This window comes from Oryx dammah, unplaced genomic scaffold, assembly GCF_014754425.2.
Source record: "Oryx dammah isolate SB20612 unplaced genomic scaffold, SCBI_Odam_1.1 HiC_scaffold_29, whole genome shotgun sequence".
In the NCBI taxonomy this organism is placed as follows: Eukaryota; Metazoa; Chordata; class Mammalia; order Artiodactyla; family Bovidae; genus Oryx; species Oryx dammah.
Window position 1 is genome coordinate 60059139 of NW_024070213.1, and position 20615 is coordinate 60079753.

General features: G+C 54.7%; 3 protein-coding genes across 6 annotated transcripts; 2 read left to right on the plus strand and 1 right to left on the minus strand.

Annotated features, from left to right (window-relative positions):
• The first annotated feature begins 1651 nt into the window (after positions 1–1651).
• BLOC1S1 (biogenesis of lysosomal organelles complex 1 subunit 1) lies at positions 1652–5347 on the plus strand. The gene is made up of 4 exons (XM_040232863.1): positions 1652–1867; positions 2586–2658; positions 4729–4861; positions 5146–5347. The coding sequence occupies exons 1-4, from the start codon at positions 1807–1809 to the stop codon at positions 5254–5256; spliced, it is 378 nt and encodes a 125-aa protein (XP_040088797.1). The 5' UTR covers positions 1652–1806; the 3' UTR covers positions 5257–5347.
• RDH5 (retinol dehydrogenase 5) lies at positions 1713–9374 on the plus strand. 3 transcript variants are annotated; one of them, XM_040232860.1, is made up of 7 exons: positions 1713–1867; positions 2586–2658; positions 4729–4861; positions 5146–7068; positions 7234–7492; positions 8591–8754; positions 9020–9374. In XM_040232860.1, the coding sequence occupies exons 4-7, from the start codon at positions 6759–6761 to the stop codon at positions 9241–9243; spliced, it is 957 nt and encodes a 318-aa protein (XP_040088794.1). In that variant the 5' UTR covers positions 1713–1867; positions 2586–2658; positions 4729–4861; positions 5146–6758; the 3' UTR covers positions 9244–9374. The 3 variants fall into 3 exon arrangements, with proteins under 3 accessions (XP_040088794.1, XP_040088793.1, XP_040088791.1); XM_040232859.1 differs by lacking the exons at positions 1713–1867; positions 2586–2658; positions 4729–4861 and having other exon boundaries at positions 5440–6161; positions 6741–7492; XM_040232857.1 differs by lacking the exons at positions 1713–1867; positions 2586–2658; positions 4729–4861 and having other exon boundaries at positions 5440–5732; positions 5955–7492.
• Positions 9375–11077: 1703 nt separating this feature from the next.
• CD63 (CD63 molecule) lies at positions 11078–14904 on the minus strand. Of its 2 annotated transcripts, none has more exons than XM_040232862.1 (8): positions 14761–14904; positions 13557–13633; positions 12413–12601; positions 12174–12248; positions 11981–12076; positions 11731–11868; positions 11399–11482; positions 11078–11234 (listed from the first exon to the last, which is right to left on the minus strand). In XM_040232862.1, the coding sequence occupies exons 2-8, from the start codon at positions 13620–13622 to the stop codon at positions 11169–11171; spliced, it is 714 nt and encodes a 237-aa protein (XP_040088796.1). In that variant the 5' UTR covers positions 13623–13633; positions 14761–14904; the 3' UTR covers positions 11078–11168. The 2 variants fall into 2 exon arrangements, with proteins under 2 accessions (XP_040088796.1, XP_040088795.1); XM_040232861.1 differs by having other exon boundaries at positions 14219–14892.
• Positions 14905–20615: the final 5711 nt, after the last annotated feature.

A 20615-nucleotide genomic window follows, 5' to 3' on the forward strand; every position in this document is an offset into this window, starting at 1 on the left:
GGCCTCCCCCTGCTGGGGTCTTTCCCGTGGTTTCTGCAGTATAGTACAGTGGTTACACTCAAGCTCTGGCATCAGATAACCCGGCTCTGTATCCTAGCTCGACCGCTTATGTGCTCTATCACTGCACTGCTCTGTACCACAGATTCTTCATCCGCACATTGTTATACTTCACATGACTATTCTCAGAATTAAATGAAATAATACATGTAGAGTGATTCACACATGGTATTCAGTACTCAGGAGATGTTGTTAAAGAAGTATCCATGTAATAAGCACAGACACACAAACACAATATCCAACACTTTTTTTTTAATACTTATTTATTTGGCTGCATCGAGTCTTAGTTGTGGCATGCGGGATCTAGTTCCCCAACCAGGGATTGAACCCGGGGACCCTGCATTGGGAGCGCGAAGTCTTAGCCACTGGACCACCAGGGAAGTCCCAGTACCCAACACTTTTTATTCAGAGTTTTTATTTTGGCACTTAATGTTCTGCTTTCTGCTGCCAGTTAACCACTTCACTCACTAATCCTTTGACAGCTGGGCAGCTCCCTGGGATTTAAGATGCTGTTCTGCAAAGAGTTGAATGAACTGATCAGTAATCTTCAACTCTGACTCAGAAATTCAAGAATGTTCTATTCTAATCAGTCAGCATGCATTTCTCCTCCCCCTGCAAGTACATATAATGAAGTCAATTTTCAACCCTGTAACTGAAGTGAGAGAACACCAAAGTTTTGAAAACAGCTTTAGATATGGTTTAGTGCAGTGGTTCTCAACCTTGGGGGCACATTACATTCACCCGAACAACTTTCTAAAAAATACTTGTACCAGGCCTCCACCCTCAGAGATTGGTCACGGACCAAGGCATATTTTTTAAAACTTCCCCAACTGAGTCTAATGTTTAGCTAAGGCTGAGAACCGCTGATTTAATCCAATCTTCTAATTTTACTAAGGAGAAAACCAACATCCAGTGTGGATACGCAACTTGCTTGCCCAAAGCCACCCAGCATGTCGGTGTACGGCGCACCAAGAGAGAATGTTGTAAGAGCGAGCACATGTTGGTGATGTTTATAATTTTTTCTTGTTGGGGTTAACCCCAGAAACACTACTTTAGTTCAGAGAGGTGTTATATAATTTACCTTCTACTTTGGCAGCAGCACTTGTTCTGCTGGTAAGACTGAAATAAATGGGCTCGCATTCCCTGACCACAAAAGGACAGAGATGGAATGGCACATTCACCACACATAGCCAGCCAAATTAGCAAAGCTCCCTAGGAGGCCCATGGAAATGCCTAAAACGCTGAGGGACTCTGGCGGGGTGGCGAAAAGAGACAGGGCTTGAAGAGGACAGCATTCCCCCTCTAGAGGGAGGAGCTGAGGATTCACTGAAAACCGGCCAGAGCTGCCAGGAGGAAAAGGCCAGGGAAGGAAAAGAATTTCAACTAGTCCTGGGAACCTCTGCTCCCGCAACAACCGAATCATGATAGACAGCCTGGCAACAACAACCCTCGTAGGATCCAGAGGAGATTAAAAACTGTTCTGCAATCTGAGTACTAAAGAAAACGTCTCCCCACACTTACCAAAGTGAGTTCCCAATAAAGACAAGAGCTCACCTGCCCCTACTATCACCTCCCTTCCCAGCCAAGATTCTCCCTACCTATCACCCCAGGTCTCAAGAGGAGGGCGGTTCCTGGCCTCACGTGACATTGCTGCCACGTGACCCCGGCCCCGCGGGAGCAGAGAAACGAGTTCCAGTTCCGCGAGTCGGAGGGGGGCTGGGCACGCCCTACCCCGAGCCCACCGCGACCATGCTGTCCCGCCTGCTGAAAGAACACCAGGCCAAGCAGAATGAACGCAAAGAGCTGCAGGGTAAGCCGAGTATCCAGCCCGCCGTTTCCTCTCCCTCCGCGGCCTAGCCTCAGCCCGGAGCCTGGATCTCAAGTAACGGCCCAGATCCGGGGAAGGGAGCGGGCTTGGAGGAGAGGAAATTACAGGAGCTTTGGTTGGGGGGGAGTTCCGTTCCCCTGCCAATGGCTCTGGTGCCTTTAGCAGCAGTAGCGGCCCCTTAGGCAACGTCCCCAGCGCTGTGTCCGCAGTATCCTAGCCCCGCCCCCTGTTCACGGAACGCTGTGCCGATTGGTCCAGGGGGCCGCTCGTCCTGGAAGTGGGGAAGGAAACCTCCTGAAGAGAGGAGGGTGTTGAGGACCCGACAGGACTGGGATTCTTGGAGGCCTGAAATGGGGATGGGGCCCTTGTGTCCTGAATCCATGCTGGGAACCCCAGAGTTACCAACCTTTAGGCCAAACCAGTGGGGAAAATGTGCCTGAAAGTCTGGAGTCCTGGTCGCTGCCAAGGTTTCGTTAGCGTCCCTGGGCGAATCGCTTCCCTTCTCAGGCTACCAGTTTCCTCACCTCGAAAATGAAAGGGCTTGCTTTATGTTTTGCAAGGCCCTGTCAGCTCTGGCACTCTGGAATGACTTGAGGTGTTCCCATAGCTAGCAGAATAGTAATGAATGGGTGGGGAACCTTAAGCATCACTCCTCAAAAAAACAAGTCTCCTGTCTAATCCCTTTTCCCCTTCCACCCAGAGAAGAGAAGGCGAGAGGCTATCACTGCAGCGACCTGCCTGACAGAAGCTTTGGTCGATCACCTCAATGTGGGGTATGAACCTCTTCCCGTCAACAGGAACACCCCTCCACCCAAGTTTAGGCACTGGCCTAGCCTTCAGGCTGCTCCTGAGGGGATGAGCTGTTCCTCTCATTCCCCTACCCTCCCCAACCCAGCTTAACTTTTATGGAGAGAGTCTTGAGTCAGTTCTGACCCCTAACATTGGGCAGGGGGGAGCAGCTGTGGCCGGTGGAGAAGCAGCCAGATTTCCCCTTCCCAACAATAACCTCCCTGGTGCTCATGACTTGATGCCATCTGGCCACGTCCCTTCACCCCTCCAAGTCCAGCTGTCACTTCCAGCAGGAGGGAGAGCACCGTCCTTCCCCACAGCTTCCCACCCTCTCCTTCTACACCTCCCACCCTCTGGCAAGTCTGGAGAGCAACTGGCAGGAAAGAGATGACAGCTGGTAAGGGTGAGGGCAGAACCTATGCCAGGAGCCACCACAGAACCAGGCTGACACTCCCCCATCCTTCCAGGTCTCCAGAGACCACCCCTTGCTCCCATCCTAAGTAAGGATGCCAGTAATGACCAGATACATGGGAAGGAGTAGAGAACATTGCCTCTTGACCCCAAGTGACCCAGAAAAGTGCAGAGATGATGATTTGATAGCCAGGCCATCTGTTGGGAGAAAGGAGGCAGTGTGATACCTTCTACCCAGGGCAAGTGGAATAGCTTGGTTGTGAATTCAGAGGCTGAGTCACCCAAGTGAGCCAGGCAGGGACTGTCATCTTCATTGCTCATCTCAGGAAGATTAGGGGAAGAGAAGGCTGTGGTTGGGACCTCTGATCCCCCCTCCAGTTCTCCCCCTCCACTCAGTGTGAATGAGAGAAAGCAGGAGGTCAATGGGAAAAATGGGGATTTCAGGAGCTCCCAGGGGAAACTTGAAGCATTGGGAGCCCCCTGCGATTCCTGTTTCAGCTCCTGTAACACCCCGCACTGTGACCCAGCTGTCTCCCAAAGAGAAGGGACAGGGTCGACGCCTTCCCTCCCTCCCACATTGGCGCCTCCTGGGCTCTGCTGTGAGGTTGGCCCAGGCTTCTCCCACTTCTCTTTCTTTGCTTGGGGCCACCCTATGTCCAGCTTAGAGGGCAGCTAAGCCAAAGCCAGATTAGAAAGCCTTTTGTGCTGCTGCCCACAGCTCCTCTCATTCCCGGGAAAGGAAAACAAAGGCTCAGTCTATCTCAGCCCCTGTCAGGTGTCCTTCCCACTCTCTGGAACAAACCCCCCCCCCAACCCCCTTGCTCCCCTCCAGCCCCCACAGATTCCAGTGGGTGGGGGCACCGGATGTGGAGTCTACCAGCTGACCTAGAGCTTTGGGGTGGAGGATGAAAGATTCATCAACCAATTAGGGAGAACAATTGCTGCACAATTATTGCGGGGGTGGGGGTGACGAGGCAGAGGACTGGGGATACCAACCCCTTGGCAGTAATGGAACTGCAGCGAACCGTGATTGAGGAGAAAAGAAAGACTGTTGCCTAGAGCAGAAGGAAGAGAGAGTGCGTGTGTGTGTTCGTTCATCTGTGTGGGCGAAAGGAGGACTGGGAGAGAGACAGAGCCAGGAAGCAGCCCTTGGGATGTCTTCTCTTGACCCTGAGTTCCTGGGGAGGGGGTTGCTCTCCCATCCCACCCCGGATTCAGGGAGGGGCCCGATTTCCCTTCCCAACTTCTTGCACCGATCCCTGGCCTCCCAATCACTGCCAGATGTGTCCCTGCTGCTGGATTTTCCCAGCCTCCCCACAGCCCCTTTTCCCTCCCAGCTTCTTCCCCAGTGGTACCCCGTCCACCCCCGCCGACCAAGTGCACCCTCCCTTCTCTCCCCCAGCTTTGGGAGCTCCTTTCGGGGCAGGAAATGGTCTGTATCTAGTTAACTCTCCTGGGAATCCTGGGAGTGGAAGGAAGGGACCGGGCTCACTTGCGTGCACTCGTAGTCACTTGCCTTACATCCAGGAATGGCCGAAATCCCAAGGTTTTCTCCAGCCTGACTCCTGAGCAGCCTACTGCTGCAGCCCTGGGATGTTAGTTCTGGAGACCACTCCCCACCAGCTCCCTCCTCCAACCTCTAGTGTGGCCCAGGCCTACATGAACCAGAGGAAACTTGACCATGAGGTGAAGACCCTGCAGGTCCAGGCAGCCCAGTTTGCCAAGCAGACAGGCCAGTGGATCGGGATGGTGGAGAACTTCAACCAGGCACTCAAGGTAAGCCACACTGCCTGCCTCACCAGCCTCATCCTATGACCCCATTGACTGCACCCTCAGGGGCTCCCCTCTGGCCTGGGGTTAAGAAGGAAGTGGGGATAGTCCCAGAAAGCCCAGAATTCTGTGGCCTCAGTGCCACGGAAGTTAGAGGAAGAGGTAAAAGCAGCTGGAGGGTCCAAGCAAAGCCCTTTCTAGCGGGAGGATGGATGGAATGTGCCCCCATCCAGCCCCTGGAGCCACACCCCACCCACCCTTACTCTTGGGCTCCCGCCCCTCCCTTCCAGGAAATTGGGGATGTGGAGAACTGGGCTCGGAGCATCGAGCTGGACATGCGCACCATTGCCACCGCGCTGGAGTACGTCTACAAAGGGCAGCTGCAGTCGGCCCCCTCCTAGCCCTGCCTGCTCTCCCTGCCCCTACTCCTCCCACCTGCCCCAGGAGGGCAGGAGGGAGGCTGACAGCCCATGAATAAAACACAAGCCTCCATTTCTCCGTGTTTGTCTCTAGGAACTACTAGCTTAGTGTGGGGGGCGGGGATGGAAGATTCAAAGGCTCTTCCTCTTAAGAGACACTACCAAAATTTTGAGTGTCTCTTTTGGGTAGGGACTGGAACTAGCTTCCTGTTACAGTCTCAACTCTCTTCTCCTCCTCGGGCCTGGTACCTGTTGCAGGTACCTTCCGGATAAGCTGAAGGTGGGAGTTCCCCACCCCTCCCCAGAGAAGGGCAGTGGGTCCCAACCCAGGACTTCTGTTTCCGGCAGAGGAGAAACGAGACAGGGAGCAGGCCTGGTCTAGCTCTGGCTCTCTGCCTCTCCTCGTGCCCATGGCCCCTCCCAGCCTGGTGCTAAGCAGTGTCGTGAGCCTGGACCAGGTGGGAGATTAACTCTTGGGTGTGGGAGCACTTCAGGGCAGGGAGGGGGAGGAATGATAGGTCCAAGGTTACTGACAGAGGGGGGCAGCTGCCATCCTGGACAGATACCCTCGTCTTAAAAATCCATGACAGAGAGAGCCAGAAAGCCCCACTAGAAAAGACCAAGCCAGCAGGGGAGCTGGGCGCTCCTGGCCGGTGCCAAGCCCTGGCTTCAACCCGCAGGCCCAGCTTCCCTGGCTCCTCCTCCCCCACCCCCCCGCCAGCCCCACATGCACTTAATACTTCTGGCACCCAGTCCACCCACCACGGACTTTGGCCTTAGCTGTAGCTAGTGTGGGAGCCTGGGAAGACCTGGACCACAAGTTTCTCAAGCAAAACAAAAGGAGCAGCTTCAGGTGCTATAGTTCCTGCCAACAGCTTTCCCCTGAGGAGGTAAGCAGGGTGCTGGGGGGAGGGGAGGGGCAGTGGCTATGAGAAGACTAGTGATATTGATAACTTAAAGCCTAAAGTTTGGCCTGTGTCCCCTCACACTTGATCCCCTTTGATCCTCCACAGCTCCCAGGTGGGCGTGCTGGGCGTTAGCCCTACTCGGTGGATGAGAAAACAAGTTCAGAGACACAAGGCACTGCTCAGCCTCACACAATAAGTTTGGAGCCACCAGGACTAGAATGCAGGGGTCCCTTATGTGTTTCCAAAAACAGGGCTTAGCTGGTTTAGTGGGAGCTAAGAGGCGACAACAAACAGAATCCCTCTGCTCCCATGCAGCTGGTCTGCGCAGAACCCAGCTCATGACCTTTCAGTTAAGTTACCCACAGATACAGGGTCTGCCCAGATCTTCACTTCACTTAGATGAACCATAGTCTGTCTGCAGGTTATCTGCCAAGCAGGTAATTTGTCAATTTGCTCAAACCAGAGACTTCCAGCTAGGCAAGGATCTGAGGGGTGAGGGCTGGCGGGCCAGTGTCAGCTAGACACATCCCCCAGCCCAGCCTCGGCTGCCACCTGCAGGTCACCTGGGCTCCAGCCATGTGGCTGCCTCTGCTGCTGGGTGTCTTGCTCTGGGCAGCGCTGTGGTTGCTCAGGGACCGGCAATGCCTGCCGGCCAGCGATGCTTTTGTCTTCATCACCGGCTGTGACTCAGGCTTTGGGCGGCTCCTTGCTCTGAGGCTGGACCAGAGAGGCTTCCGAGTCCTGGCCAGCTGCCTGACACCCTCGGGGGCGGAGGACCTCCAGCGGGTCGCCTCCTCCCGCCTCCACACCACCCTGCTGGATGTCACAGATCCCCAGAGCGTCCGGCAGGCAGCCAAGTGGGTGGAAACGCATGTTGGGGAAACAGGTGAGTGTGGCAGGGGCCACGGGGATAGGCATGTGAGGTGTGCGCACACGGGGCTGTGGGAAACCAGAGAAACTGTGGGGGGGAGTAACAGGGCTCAGATCCTCCCGGGAAGGAGAGGGGCCGTGGGAATGCCTCCCCTACCCCACGCCTCTCATCCCCCAACAGGGCTGTTTGGTCTGGTGAATAATGCTGGTGTAGCTGGCATCATTGGGCCCACCCCATGGCAGATGCAGGAGGACTTCCAGCGGGTGCTGAATGTGAACACGCTGGGTCCCATCGGGGTCACCCTCGCCCTGCTGCCCCTGCTGCTGCAGGCCCGGGGCCGAGTGATCAACATCACCAGTGTCCTTGGCCGCCTGGCAGCCAATGGAGGGGGCTACTGCGTCTCCAAGTTTGGCCTGGAGGCCTTCTCTGACAGCCTGAGGTGAGCGGGGCAGGGACTCCACTCCCAACTCAGGGGGAGCATGCTCAACCAACAGATTAGCAGCTGCCCACCACATGGCATGGTGGAGTTTAGGGCTTAAGAGACAGTATAGGGCTCAACTTCCAGGGTTCAGATCCCAGCTTTCACTCGTGAGCTTGGTGACCTTAGTCAGTTACTGTTTTTTTCCAAGTTTGTTCCTCCTGTTAAATCACGATGAGGCCTGCCTCATGGGTTAGTTACATGAGGGTATATGTGAGGCTCCAGCAGAGCCTGGTACATAGAAAATGCCCCCAAAATCCCACTCTTGATGTTATTGTTACTAATGATAACCATTACTTACCATGAGTACCTTTACATAACACTCTCATTCAATTCTCCCTAAAATCCTGTAAGGATAGGTGTTAACACCCTTAGGGGATGGGCTTCCCTGGTGGCTCACACAGTAAAGAATCTGCCTGCAATGCAGGAGACCCAGGTTCAATCCCTGGGTTGGGAAGACCCCCTTGAGAAGGGAATGTCTATCCACTCCAGTATTCCTGCCTGGAGAATTCCATGAACAGAGAAGCCTGGTGGGCCAGTCTTCTGGCCCAGAGTCAGACACGACTAAGGGACTCACACACACCACACAAACATACCTAAAGTCACCCAAGCCCACACACTGGTGGGAGCACTGGCGCGCATACCTGCAGAGCCTGGTCCTCATGTCCTCCGGCCCCTATTTAGACAGTAACGTTCCAAGTCCCATGAGAGCACAAAGGAGACTCGACAACCACAGGAACAGGGCCTGAATTTGGAACAGACCTTTGATTCCCTCAAGCTGAGCCCGCCTTCTCAAGGAAGCCTTCCCAGTACCCAACACTTTTTATTCAGAGTTTTTATTTTGGCACTTAATGTTCTGCTTTCTGCTGCCAGTTAACCACTTCACTCACTAATCCTTTGACAGCTGGGCAGCTCCCTGGGATTTAAGATGCTGTTCTGCAAAGAGTTGAATGAACTGATCAGTAATCCTTTTCCCATCTCAGCATCCCTACAATGTCCATGAAGGTCCTCTCCCTATACAGACAAGAACCCAGAAACCTCTCTCTGCCCTCACTCCAGGCGAGACGTGGCTCCTTTTGGGGTACGGGTCTCTATCGTGGAACCTGGCTTCTTCCGAACCCCTGTGACAAACCTGGAAACTCTGGAGGACACCCTGCAGGCCTGCTGGGCACGGCTGCCTCCAGCCACACAGGCCCTCTATGGGGAGGCCTTCCTCACCAAATGTGAGTAGCTGGGCCCGCGAAAGGGTGCGTGAAGGGAAACAAGGGTGCCGGAAGGCCAGGCCTGCATCAGCCTGCTGGGAGGAGACATGCAGGGCAGTCAGGGAGGGGATGAGGGAGAACGGGGTGCCATAGGAGAACACCCCAGCCATAGGCAACCTGCCCACACCCTAAACTGGGGAGGGGACTGAGAACCCCAGGAGACACGGCCTGGGGTGGGTTGGAGCAGGACAGGGGACACTGATCACAACCGTCCACTGGGCTGCAGACCTGAGAGTGCAGCAACGTATCATGAACATGATCTGTGACCCGGACCTGGCCAAGGTGAGCAGGTGCCTGGAGCATGCCCTAACTGCCCGTCACCCCAGAACCCGCTACAGCCCAGGCTGGGATGCCAAGCTGCTCTGGTTGCCAGCCTCCTACTTGCCAGCCAGCCTGGTGGATGCTGTGCTCGCCTGGGTCCTTCCCAAGCCTGCCCAGATGGTCTACTAAATCCAGCCCTCCAGCAAAAGATGGTTGTTCAAGGCAAGGACTCTGATTTATTCTGTCCCCCCACCCTGGTACTGCCTGGTGCCTGGCATAAAACAGTCACTCAATAAATGTGTATTATTCAAAACAAAAAACACTGTGTGTGGGCAGAAATGAAGGTGCACAGTGGGAGTTCAGTTCAGTCACTCAGTCGTGTCCGACTCTCAGTGACCCCATGAATCACAGCACGCCAGGCCTCCCTGTCCATCACCAACTCCCAGAGTCCACCCAAACCCACGTCCATCGAGTCAGTGATGCCATCCAACCATCTCATCCTCTGTCGTCCCCTTCTCCTCCTGCCCTCAAGCTTTCCCAGCATCAGGGTCTTTTCCAATGAGTCAGCTCTTCGCAGCAGGTGACCAAAGTATTGGAGTTTCAGCTTTAGCATCAGTCCTTCCAGTGAACACCCAGGACTGATCTGCTTTAGGATGGACTGGTTGGATCTCCTTGCAGTCCAAGGGACTCTCAAGAGTCTTCTCCAACACCACAGTTCAAAAGCATCAATTCTTCAGCGCTCAGCTTTCTTTGTAGTCCAACTCTCACATCCATACATGACCACTGGAAAAACCATAGCCTTGACTAGATGAACCTTTGTTGGCAAAGTAATGTCTCTGCTTTTCAATATGCTATCTAGGTTGGTCATAACTTTCCTTCCAAGGAGTAAGCGTCTTTTAATTTCATGGCTGCACAGTGGGAGATTGACTCCATTTAACTCCTAACCTAGGCTGGGGCTTCCCTGGTGGCTCAGTGGTAAAAGATACACATGCCGATGCAGGAGAGGCAGCAGACATGGGTTCAACAACCACCACCACCTAACCTGACATCCTCCAGGGTCTCTGGCGTGTTTAGTACCTGCAGAACATCTAGTACCCACAATGGGGGCGCAAGCGGACAGTCTTGTGTGTTTGAAGCTGCACCTAGAGTCGTGGCCACCAGAGGGCACTGTTGGATGTCTCCTTTCTGCGTGAAATAAGTTGAAGTCGAGTGTTAAAAGAGTGGGAATAGTGGTGTGGGAGAGGTGGTGAAGAGGAGTCAAAGCCAAGCTGGATGGTTTCCATGGAAAAACAGGCACCCACCTCTTAAATTCTTCTATTATCTAAAGTAAGTCAAGAAGGACATAAACTGGCTGCACAGGTATAAAAGTGACTTGTCACCACCCTGAAAGAAGCTAGGCCCCCTTGAGGATTAGTGAAGCAGGGAGTACTTCCCTGGTGGCTCAGACAGTAAAGCGTCTGTCTACAATGCAGGAGACCTGGGTTCAATCCCTGGGTCTGGAAGATCCGCTGGAGAAGGAAATGGCAAGGAAATGGCAATCCACTCCAGTACCACTGCCTGGAAAATTCCATGGACAGAGGAGCCTGGTAGGCTACAGTCCATGGGGTTGCAAAGAGTCAGACACAACTGAGCGACTTCACTTTCACAGGTGGACAGAAGGCCAGGGAGAAGATGTCGAAAGTGGATATAGGCTGGCCTCTCCCAGGTAGCTGGCCTCTCCCAGGTAGGACCTTTGTAGGGAATCCCATTGACTTGGGAGATGGTCTCATGAACCCTTCAGCACTGAGCCTGGCAGCACAGGGAGGGCAGTGGGCCTCAACCTCCTCTGGATCCCCACATCCACTGCCAGACCAAAGAAAGCCTTGAGCAAAATCCTCCTTTCACCCCACCCTTTCCCAGAGGTGTCTTTCCCAGGCCAGCCTTTCCCAGAGGTGCAAATAGAATAGGGTCCCAGAGGATGGGAACATGGATAAAGGAGAAGGGTTAAAGTACCACTTTTTAAGACAAACTGAGACTCTTTCTCTTTGGGGTCTGAAAAAATAATCCGTTTAATTGAAAAACCTGGAGTATATTACCCCACTCCCCTGGATGAGGGGGCTGAAGAGACAGACCCCCTACATCACCTCATAGCCACTTCGGATGCTCTTCACAAGGCAGCACGCTAAGACAATACCCAGGATCTAGAAGAACAGAGAGAGATGGGGGTGAAGAGGAGTCAGGGAGCCAAGATAGAGACCCACCCAAGAGACCCAAGAGACAACCAGGGCTCTCCTCCACAGACCAGCCCCCTGCTCAGCACCCTCCCACTGCCCCTAGTTCTCAGATGCCCAAGGGGGCCTCTCACCTCCACAAAGGCAATGCCCAGGGCTGCCGCAGCCACCACCAGCACATTCTTCCTCAGCCAGGCCGCAATCTTCTCCACACAGCCCTGCCAGGTGGCAGGCACACAAAACAAGACGCCGTCAGAAATTTCCCACACCCCCCCTGCCTGCCCACCTGGCTCCCCCACTCTCTGTCCCTTTCATCCCATCCCCAGCATTACCAGATTCCCTCCCGACCCCTGATGCCCAGTTTCCCAGAGCCCCAACCTTCTTCACCTCCACCCCTGGTCCCTCTCACCTCCTGAAACATTTCCCAGCTTCCCCAAGTCCCCTACTATCTCAGCCCCCTTCCTACCTCAGTATGGATGTCCTTCACGACGAAATTAACCCCACAGTTATTAGTGATGTTGATGCAGCAGGAGTCAGGGACTCGACTGGCCATGGTCGGGATCTTCTCCCAGTCTGTGTAGTTAGCCGCCCCGCAGCACTTAAACTGGGGGAGAGTGGAGATATGCGGGGAAAGGCTGTTAAGTGACCCTCCATCTTCAACATGGAGGTAAGAATCTCCTTCTCCTACTACACCTGCTCCCACCAACCCCACTCACATCTTTCTGCATCTTGTCCAGGATCGATGCCGTCTCGTTGGCTTTTGGATAATTCTTCATCTGCTGCCGGAAGTCCTTATTAAATTCTGATCTCACCTGGGAATAGGGAGGGGCACCATTCAGGACTCAGGGCACCTGGGTCCCAGAGCAGCCAGGCCTCTGAGGCAAGGACTTCCCCTTATTCCCTGCTTACCTTGTCTCTAAACACATAGCCAGCAATGGCTGCAGCCACTTCAACAAGCATGATAAGGGACAAGAAGATGGCAAACTGCAGGTGCAAAGGACAGGAGTCAGGTTTGGAGTCTGGGTGGGAGGGCCCTGCCGGTCTCAGGAACATTCAAGGTTTCCCTCAGCCACCCACCGTCCAAACCCTGTCCAGAGAAATGCCCTTTCGGCAGCCCCAGGCACCCACGCTGGCCCACACCCACTCACCGTGATCATAAGACAGTAGTTCTCCTTGCAGGCTCCACAGCAGCCCACAAAGGCCACCAGGAAGAGGAAGGCCCCCACTGCGATAATGACCACAGGCAACAGGAAACTAGGGGTGGCCCCATGGGTCATAGTCTGATTCAGGACGAGCTGGGTCGCTACGCCCACAGCAATCAGTCCCACTGCACAGGCCTGTGAGGAGGAGGGCAAGTCAGGACTCGGAAGGCCCACCACCCACCAGCCCCCCACGGTGGAAGGCGGCGGGTGACCCAGGACACAGACGGAAGCCCACTCTAGAGAGACTGATTCTCACACCTCCAGGAAACTTTTGACAGTGAGGGAGGAGGCTGACCCATCCATCCTTGCCCCACCGTGAGGGCTAGGCAAACTGTTCAAGGCTCTCTGGGAGAAAGCCATCAGAAGGAACCACACCTTCCTTCAAGCAACTTCTCACAAAATGCAAAAAAAGAGAAGTTTCCAGTAAGCCTTGATCCCAGGACACACATGCCTCACAAAGAGCAGTGCTTCCTTTGTGCCCTCTCACTATCCTCATCAGCGACCACATCCTCACCAGCTGTGAGAAGGGCTCCTCAGGCCTCCTGGGCCTGGGAGAAGGAAGGGGTTAAAGGGGTCAGAGTAGCCGGTCCCTCCCTGGACAAACAGTAGCCTCTCAAGCCAGGAGCCCAGGACTGGAGCAAGAGATGGGCAGAGCCCTTACCCACCGCGAGCGGCCCGGAGGGGTGATGAGGGAATGAAGAGGGATGAAGGGGTGGCGGGAGAGAAAGAACAGAGAAGCGGGGAGCAGAGGCACACTCGAGGCGAGGCGTGGGGCGGCGATAGCATCAGAACTGGCAGTTGGCTGGTTGCCCCACTGCCCCATATCACAGGAGGCTGGGTCACCAGACAGGAAGGGCCCGGAAGGCTTACGGAGAAGGAGACCGGCCATTGTCGGCCCAAACCAGCCTCAGAAGTTCCCGAAAGCTGGAGGAGGGGACGGCCGCGCTGGCTTCGGCTGTAGCCCGGGCTTTTTCCTCCCACATCTGGTCTCCAGCTGCCTTCATTGTTGGCCGTTCAGCCCTCATCCCTCCAGAGCCAGGTCGCCCTGCACCCTGCCAGCGCGCCCCCGCCGGCCCCGCTCCCCACTCACGCAGAAGGCCAGCAGGAGAACGTAGAGCAGGAACTTGACACATTTCATTCCTCCTTCCACAGCCATGGCTGCCTGGCCTGGGGCAGAGGGGCGCGCAGGGGGATCAGAACCGGTCGAGGCGGGATCTCGCTTTCCGAGCTCCCAGCCGGCCCTCGAAACCTCCCCTGCGCCGCCCCCATTCCCGGCCCCTCCCACCCGGAAACCCGCGGTCAGATCCACGTCTTCCAGCCCCCTCTTCTACCCGCAGGAGGAGGGTGGGGGCGCCCGCAGTCCAGCTCGGACCCCGCCCCGCCGCCTCCCGGGGGCCCGGGACCCACCCGAGGGCGCCGGCAGCGGCCAGGACCGAACGCCCACCCTCGACCCTCCAGCCCCCAGATGTTAAACACCCCTCTCCACTCAACCAGTCACGGAAAACTCTCCTCAGCCCCAGCCCGACCCCCGGGTCCTTTTCCCTGGGTTCTGATCACCGAAGAACAGAAGTGTGGCCGGCGCCCCCGCACCCCAGCCCGTCCCGGGCCTCGGGAACTTCACCAAGTTGCAAAGTTGGGAGCGGCGGGGAGCGCGGCGGATCTGTGGAGGCCTGGGGAGAGCCCCCGAGCTGGGGGCGACCGGTGACCCCCTCCCTACTCCCCGCCGCAGCCTCGCGGCCCCCGCGGCCTCACCTGGGCTCCCGGAGGCTGTGTGCTGCTCTCCCGCCGCCGCTCAGGGGCTCTCTAGCTGCGCCCCCCGGCTCCGGCCCCGCCCGGCGCGCGGCCCCGCCCCGGCTCCAGCCACAGCCCCCTCCCCCGCCGAGTGGCCTCCAGCCTCCCTCATGTGACGCGGGAACAGCTGCGGCCTGAGTCACTGGGCTCACATGGGGAAGGCCAAGCCCCCGCCCGGAAGACAGCGCCCACCCCCACCAAGCGAGGGCACCCAGGGCAGGACCTCGGGGTGCCTGAGGCCCTTCTGGCGCCCCCAGAAAGGGGCCACCTCGGGGTAGGAGAGCGGGACCCGGCGCCGCCTGGATCTCTCTGGCTCAGGGAAAGGGAGGAGACATGTGAAAGCCAAAGGAGGGAGAAGCCGCCCGGAGTTACTGTCTCAGCGCCAGGTCGGGCTGCAGAGCTGAGGCGAGATGACCAATGGTCTTCAGAAGGCCTCCTCATCCTCCACCCAGAGCCCACCCTCCTCCTCTCGCTCCAACTCCTTTACAGCCCCCGACCCCTGCCCCGGAGTCAACAGAGGAAGCTGCTGGCTCTCTGGGATCTGGCGGGGCCAGAATAAACTTTAAGAAAGGCTCCAGCCTCACAGCCTCCAGCGTTCTGGAGTGGGTGTTCCTGTCCCCCTCCTCCGTTTTCTGGGGCTCCAGAGTAATGAGCCGAGAAGTGGAAGAAGCCCTTCCCAGCACCATGTCACCCAGCCAATCAGGACACGTCAGAGTCAGGCTCCTCCCTCTATGGGAGGGTGGCCGAGGTGGCCTCCCACCCCTCCGGGATCTCCCTGTTGCGATGGAGGTTTGGGGGCGACCCTCACGCGGGCATGGCATATATACCCTGGATTGCCCCATCCCATCCTGTTGGACAGCCCAGAGGGTAAGGCCAAGAGAGGACTGAAAGGTGAGGGGGTGGTCTCAAGCTGCCTCCCTCCCTGTGAGCCATGGTGGTCCCCAGGAGCTATGTGAACAGTTCAAGAACATAACCAGCCACTACAACCTGCCCGCCCCGCCTGGGCTCCCGTCCCTTAGATTCTTCTCATCCAACCTGAAGAACCATTTCCTGAGCCTCAGTATATGTCAAGGAAGGAAAGAAACTAAGAGCAAAAGGAAGGCGATCTGGGCTAGGCTGAGAACCAGTTTCCAGGATCACAATCTTCCAGTGAGACACACCAAGGCCCTTCTGGACCTTGCGTGCCTGTGTGCATGCTAAGGCGCTTCAGTCCTGCCCAACCCTGTGCAACCCTATAGACTGCAGCCCGCTAGACTCCTCTGTCCATGGCACTCTCCAAGCAAGAACACTGGAGTGGATCGTCATGTCCTTCTGCACTTCTGGACTTTGTTTCCCACTTATCACCACAGGAGGGCTGTGCAGGAGGAGCCAAGATGCTGAAGAAAGGAGTATTCATCTGTTTCTGCCAGCCATGTGCTGGGCACAGGGCCAGTGCCGCAAGAGAACTGGTGGCCCCGTCCTGTGCCAGCAGGCAGAAGCAAGCCCACACTGTGAACAGAGGCAGAAACCCCTGGTGACAGCTGGATGAGCTCAGAGGGAGGGACAGGTGGTGCCTCTGCCCCAGAGAAAAACAAAAACGAATGAATTTCACCGAGGTGGTTGGTGCTTTCTGAGGTGTATGTGTTAGTCACTCAGTCATATCTGACTCTTTGTGACCCTATAGACTGTAGCCCACCAGGCTCCTCTGTCCATGGGATTCTCCAGGCAAGAATACTGGAGTGGGTTGCCATGCCTTCCTCCAGGGTATCTTCCTGACAAAGGGATCGAACCTGAGCCTCTTTTGTCTCCTGCATTGGCAGTCGAGTTCTTTACCACAAGTGCTACTTGGGAAGCCCCACTCTCTACGGTGACCTGAAACAATAAAAGGGCAGTCACTCAGTTCCAGGGACAAGGGAAGGGCCAAGTGTAAAAAGGATTAGTTTTAAAAGTCCATGGCAGGAACTGTCCTGGTGGTCCAATGGTTAAGAATCTGCCTTGCGGTGCAGGAGACACTGGTTCGATCTCTGGTCCAGGAAGATCCCACATTTCATGGGGCAGCTAAGCCTGTGTAGCACAGCTACTGAAGCCTGCACTCCCTACAGCCTGTGTTCCGCAACAAGAGAAGGAAACCACTGCGATGAGAAGCCCACACACCACAAGTGGAGAAAGCCCACATGCAGCAATGAAGAACCAGAGCAGCCAAACACAAATCAATTAAAAAAAACAAAGCCCTTCCAGTACAGGGGCATGGGAACTAAAGATCCCTCATGGCATATTGGGGTTGGCTGGCTCACAGGGCTGGGGAAGGATGTGGTGACAGATGGTGGGCAGGGAGGTGGTCTGCAGTCAAGACTGAGAAACTTTAGCATAATGCTTGGTCTTTGACTGAATCTTTGCCTAAACAAACTGACTATGAAAGACATTTTAGGAAGAACTTGTCATTCAGTTGCTAAGTCATGTCTGACTCTTTGTGACCCCATGGACTGCAGTCTGCCAGGCTTCCCTGTCCTTCTCCATCTCCCAGAGCTTGCTCAAACTCATGTCCATTGAGTCAATGATGCCATCCAACCATCTCATCCTGTCACCCCTTCTCCTCCTGCTCTCAATCTTTCCCAGCATCAGGGTCTTTTCCAGTGAATCACCTTTTCACATCAGGTAGCCAAAGTATTGAAGCAGCTAGGCAAATCTGAATATAACTGAAGATTAGACATGAGAAAATAATGTTATTGATCGTATAGGAAATTTTCTCTATTTTTTTTAAAGATGCATACTAAAATATTTCAGGGTGAAATGTCACATCTGTAATACTTCACAAAACAACAGATGAAGTGAAAAGAAGACAGTCTGACGTGTACATCCATGGCTGATTCGTGTCAATGTATGGCAAAAACCACTACAATATTGTAAAGTAATTAGCCTCCAATTAAAATAAATAAATTAAATTTTAAAAAAGAAGACAGTCTGGGTGACACGACTGTTAAGAACCTAGTGGCTGTGTAGGGTGTATTCTCAAGGCAAAGGGGAGGGTGGGAAATTACCAAGAGGGTGAATGCCGAGCTCCTGCTGAAAGGAGGAGGAATGAATGCTGGCGCATCTTGGTCCAAGGGAGGGCTGATGAAGGCCAGAACCAGGGAAAGGAGGGGAAATCCTGGGAGGGGCCTTTCAGAGAGAAAATCAAAACAGGGTGACTGCCTACCTGTGGGAGCAGAAGAGGAAGTGGGAAGAGTCTGAGATAACTCAGAGTTTCCAGACCTGGGAGCCCAAGGGAGAGGTGGTGGTCACCGAAGACAGGAGGCACATAAGGTGCAGCCAGGGAGAGATGTCCCATCTGGAAGTAGGAATGTGAGACTCAGGAGAGAGGAGCAGTCAGACTAGAGAGAGAAAGTGATATTGAAATTCACAGACAGGGTGTCCCTGCTGACTCAGGGGTAAAGAATCCACCTGCCAATGCAGGAGACATGGGTTCGATCCCTGGGTCAGGAAGATCCCCTGAAGAAGGGAATGGTTACCCACTTCAGTATTCTTGCCAGGAAAATTCCATGGACAGAGGAGCCTGGTGGGCTACAGTCCATGGGATCTCAAAGAGTCAGACACGACTGAATGAGTAAACAACAGCAAATGCACAGATGGGTGAAGGCCAGGGTGAGAGAACACTGAGACAGGATTTCAGAAAACCCTTGCGTTTAAGGAAGATGGGGGAGGGGTTAGTAGCAGTAAGTGATCCGAAGGCACTTGGAGCCATGAGTTCTCTCAATACTAATGACAACCCAGTGAGGGCTGTGTGATTTGTCCTGTTTTGAAAGTGAAAGTGTTAGTCACTCAGTTGTGCCTGACTCTTTGAAACCTCATGGATTGTAGCCGGCAAGGCTCCTCTGTCCACGGAATTCTCCAGGCAACAATACTGGAGCGGGTGGCCATTCCCTTCTCCAGGGGATTCCCCTGACCCAGAGTACGAACCTGGGTCTCCTGCATTGCAAGCAGATTCTTTACCATCTGAGCAGAGATAAGGAAACTGAGGCTCAGAGACAGGGAGTGACATGCCCTGAGTCCAAGCTAGTAAAGGGCATTGTTAGGATTTGAACTCAGATCTCTGGGGGTTCCAGAGCCTCTGCTTTTTCCTCTGTCTCACTCTCTCAGAGGCCAAGAAAGAGAACTTCAGAGCAGGAAGAGGGAGAGTGGCCAGAAGCACTGAATAGTAAAGAAAGGTGAGAAGCAAGAGAAGGCCATTGGGTGGGGTGGCATTTTTCCAGAGCAGAGTCAGGGCAGGATCGTGAGCACCCTCTGGGTGAGTGTGGAGGCCTCCAGGCAGGCAGGGGTGGAGCTGGGAGGTGGCTCAGGAGGATGGGACCCTCCTAGAGGAACACCATGGGGAGGGCTGGAAATGCACCGCGGCCAGGGTGGCGTGCTAGCAGCAGCTAGGAGATAAAGAATGGGGCCGAGAAAGACAGGAAAGGATGGGGCCAAGGAGACCCAGGGGAACAGATCTGTGTGGAGCTGGAAGGGGCACAGCAAGAAAAGTCCATTCCTAGTCACATTCCTAGTCATGTTCATAGAGACTGTTATTGTTATTGTTCCACTGGGTATACAGCTTCTGATTCAGAAGATGAAAAAAATCAAGAGATGGACGGTGGTGACCGCTGCACAACACATAAATGTACTGAGAGCCACTGAACACTTTAAAAACAGTTAAAATAGTAAATTTTGTGTTATGTTTATTTTAACACAAAATTTTGTATTGAAGTTTAGTTGGCTTACAGAGTTGGGCTAACTGCTGCTGTCCAGCAAAGTGATTCGGTTATACATATATATATATTCTTTCTTATATTCTTTTCCATTACGGTTTATCCCAGGACATTGAACGTGGTTCCCTGTGCCACACAGTAGGACTTTGTTGTTTATCTATTCTATATATAAAAGCTCGAGGAATTCCCTGGCAGTCCAGTGGTTAGGACTCTGTTCTTCCACTCCAGGGGACACAGGTTTGATCCCTGCTCTGGGAATTAAGATGGCATCACCTTTGCAATGGACATGAACTTGGGCAGACTTCAAGAGATGGTGAGGGACAGGGAGGCCTGGTGCGCTGCAGTCCATGGGGTCACAAAGAGTTGGACACACTGAGTGACTGAACAACAATTAGGAACTAAGATCCCACATGACTCAACACCGCCAAAAGCATAAATAAAAAGCGGAGGTAAAAAACCTTACATCTGCTAACCCCAACCTCCCACTCCATCCCTCCCCTAACCTTCTCCCCCTTGGCAACCACCAGTCTCTTCTCTATGTCAATGACACTATTTTTTAAAAAAAGAATGACCTACCCCACTAGCCGGGAAAGTTGGCATAGAGCCCTGGGTACCTCTGAGTGGGGAGGCAGCTGACCTCAGACCTGGCCCTTCACATCTCATCCTTCAGAGCCTCCAGCACCAACTTCAAGGGCTAGTATCCAGAAATGTCACCTGACTAGCTGGACTTCCCAGGGTAAAGAACCCACATGCCAGTGCAGGAGATGCAAGAGACAGGGGTCAGGAAAATCCCCTGGAGGAGGAAATAGCAACCCACTCCAGGATTCTTGTCTGGAAAATTACATGGGCAGAGGAGCCTGGCAGGCTACAGTCCAAGAGGCCACAAAGAGCAGGAGATGACTAAGCAACTGAGCACACACATACATACACACACTTGATTAGCTCAGGCTTCTGTTCCTTGGGTGCCTGGCACCGGTCAGTGGTGGGTGAGCTGGGGTGGGCTTCTCTCCTCCCCATCCCCACACAGCAGAACCAAGCTGCTCTCTAGCTCTGCAACCAGACCAGCAGCAGGGCATGGGGGCCACAGGTGTCCCAAGCAAAGGTAGTGCCATCTGAGAGCACGTAGGCATCGCCCAGACCCAGTGCAATGCACAGCAGCTTGCAGCCAGCACTCAGGGCCTCCCACAGCCCAGACCTGCAACAGACCTCTTGTCCCCTCCACTCATCAGGCCCCTGGCCTGAGCCCCATTAGGAGGGGCCAGCCCAGAGGTGAGGCTGCCAGGCTGGGTCCTCAGCTCTCTGCCCTCATTCTTACCCATCCCTCTCTCAGGTGCTCTGGTGGGAAAGGGAGGCCCCAGTGAACTCCTGCCTGTCGAGGCCTTTGGGGGTAGAGAAGCACAGGAGAGGAGCCAGGAGACATGAGGCAGGGGAGGAGGGAAGAGAAGGAGAGAGCTGAGGAGGGAGGGTAGGAGAGGAGTGTGGAGACACGGGAGCAAATAGAGGAGGGGGAAGACAAGGGAGAAGTTGGGGGAGACGGCAGGGGAAACAGAGAAGAAGGATGAGGTACAGGGTGGGGAGAAGGCAGCAGGAGGAGACAGGGATGGGAGCGAGAAAGGAAAAGGATGCCCTCTTCACTG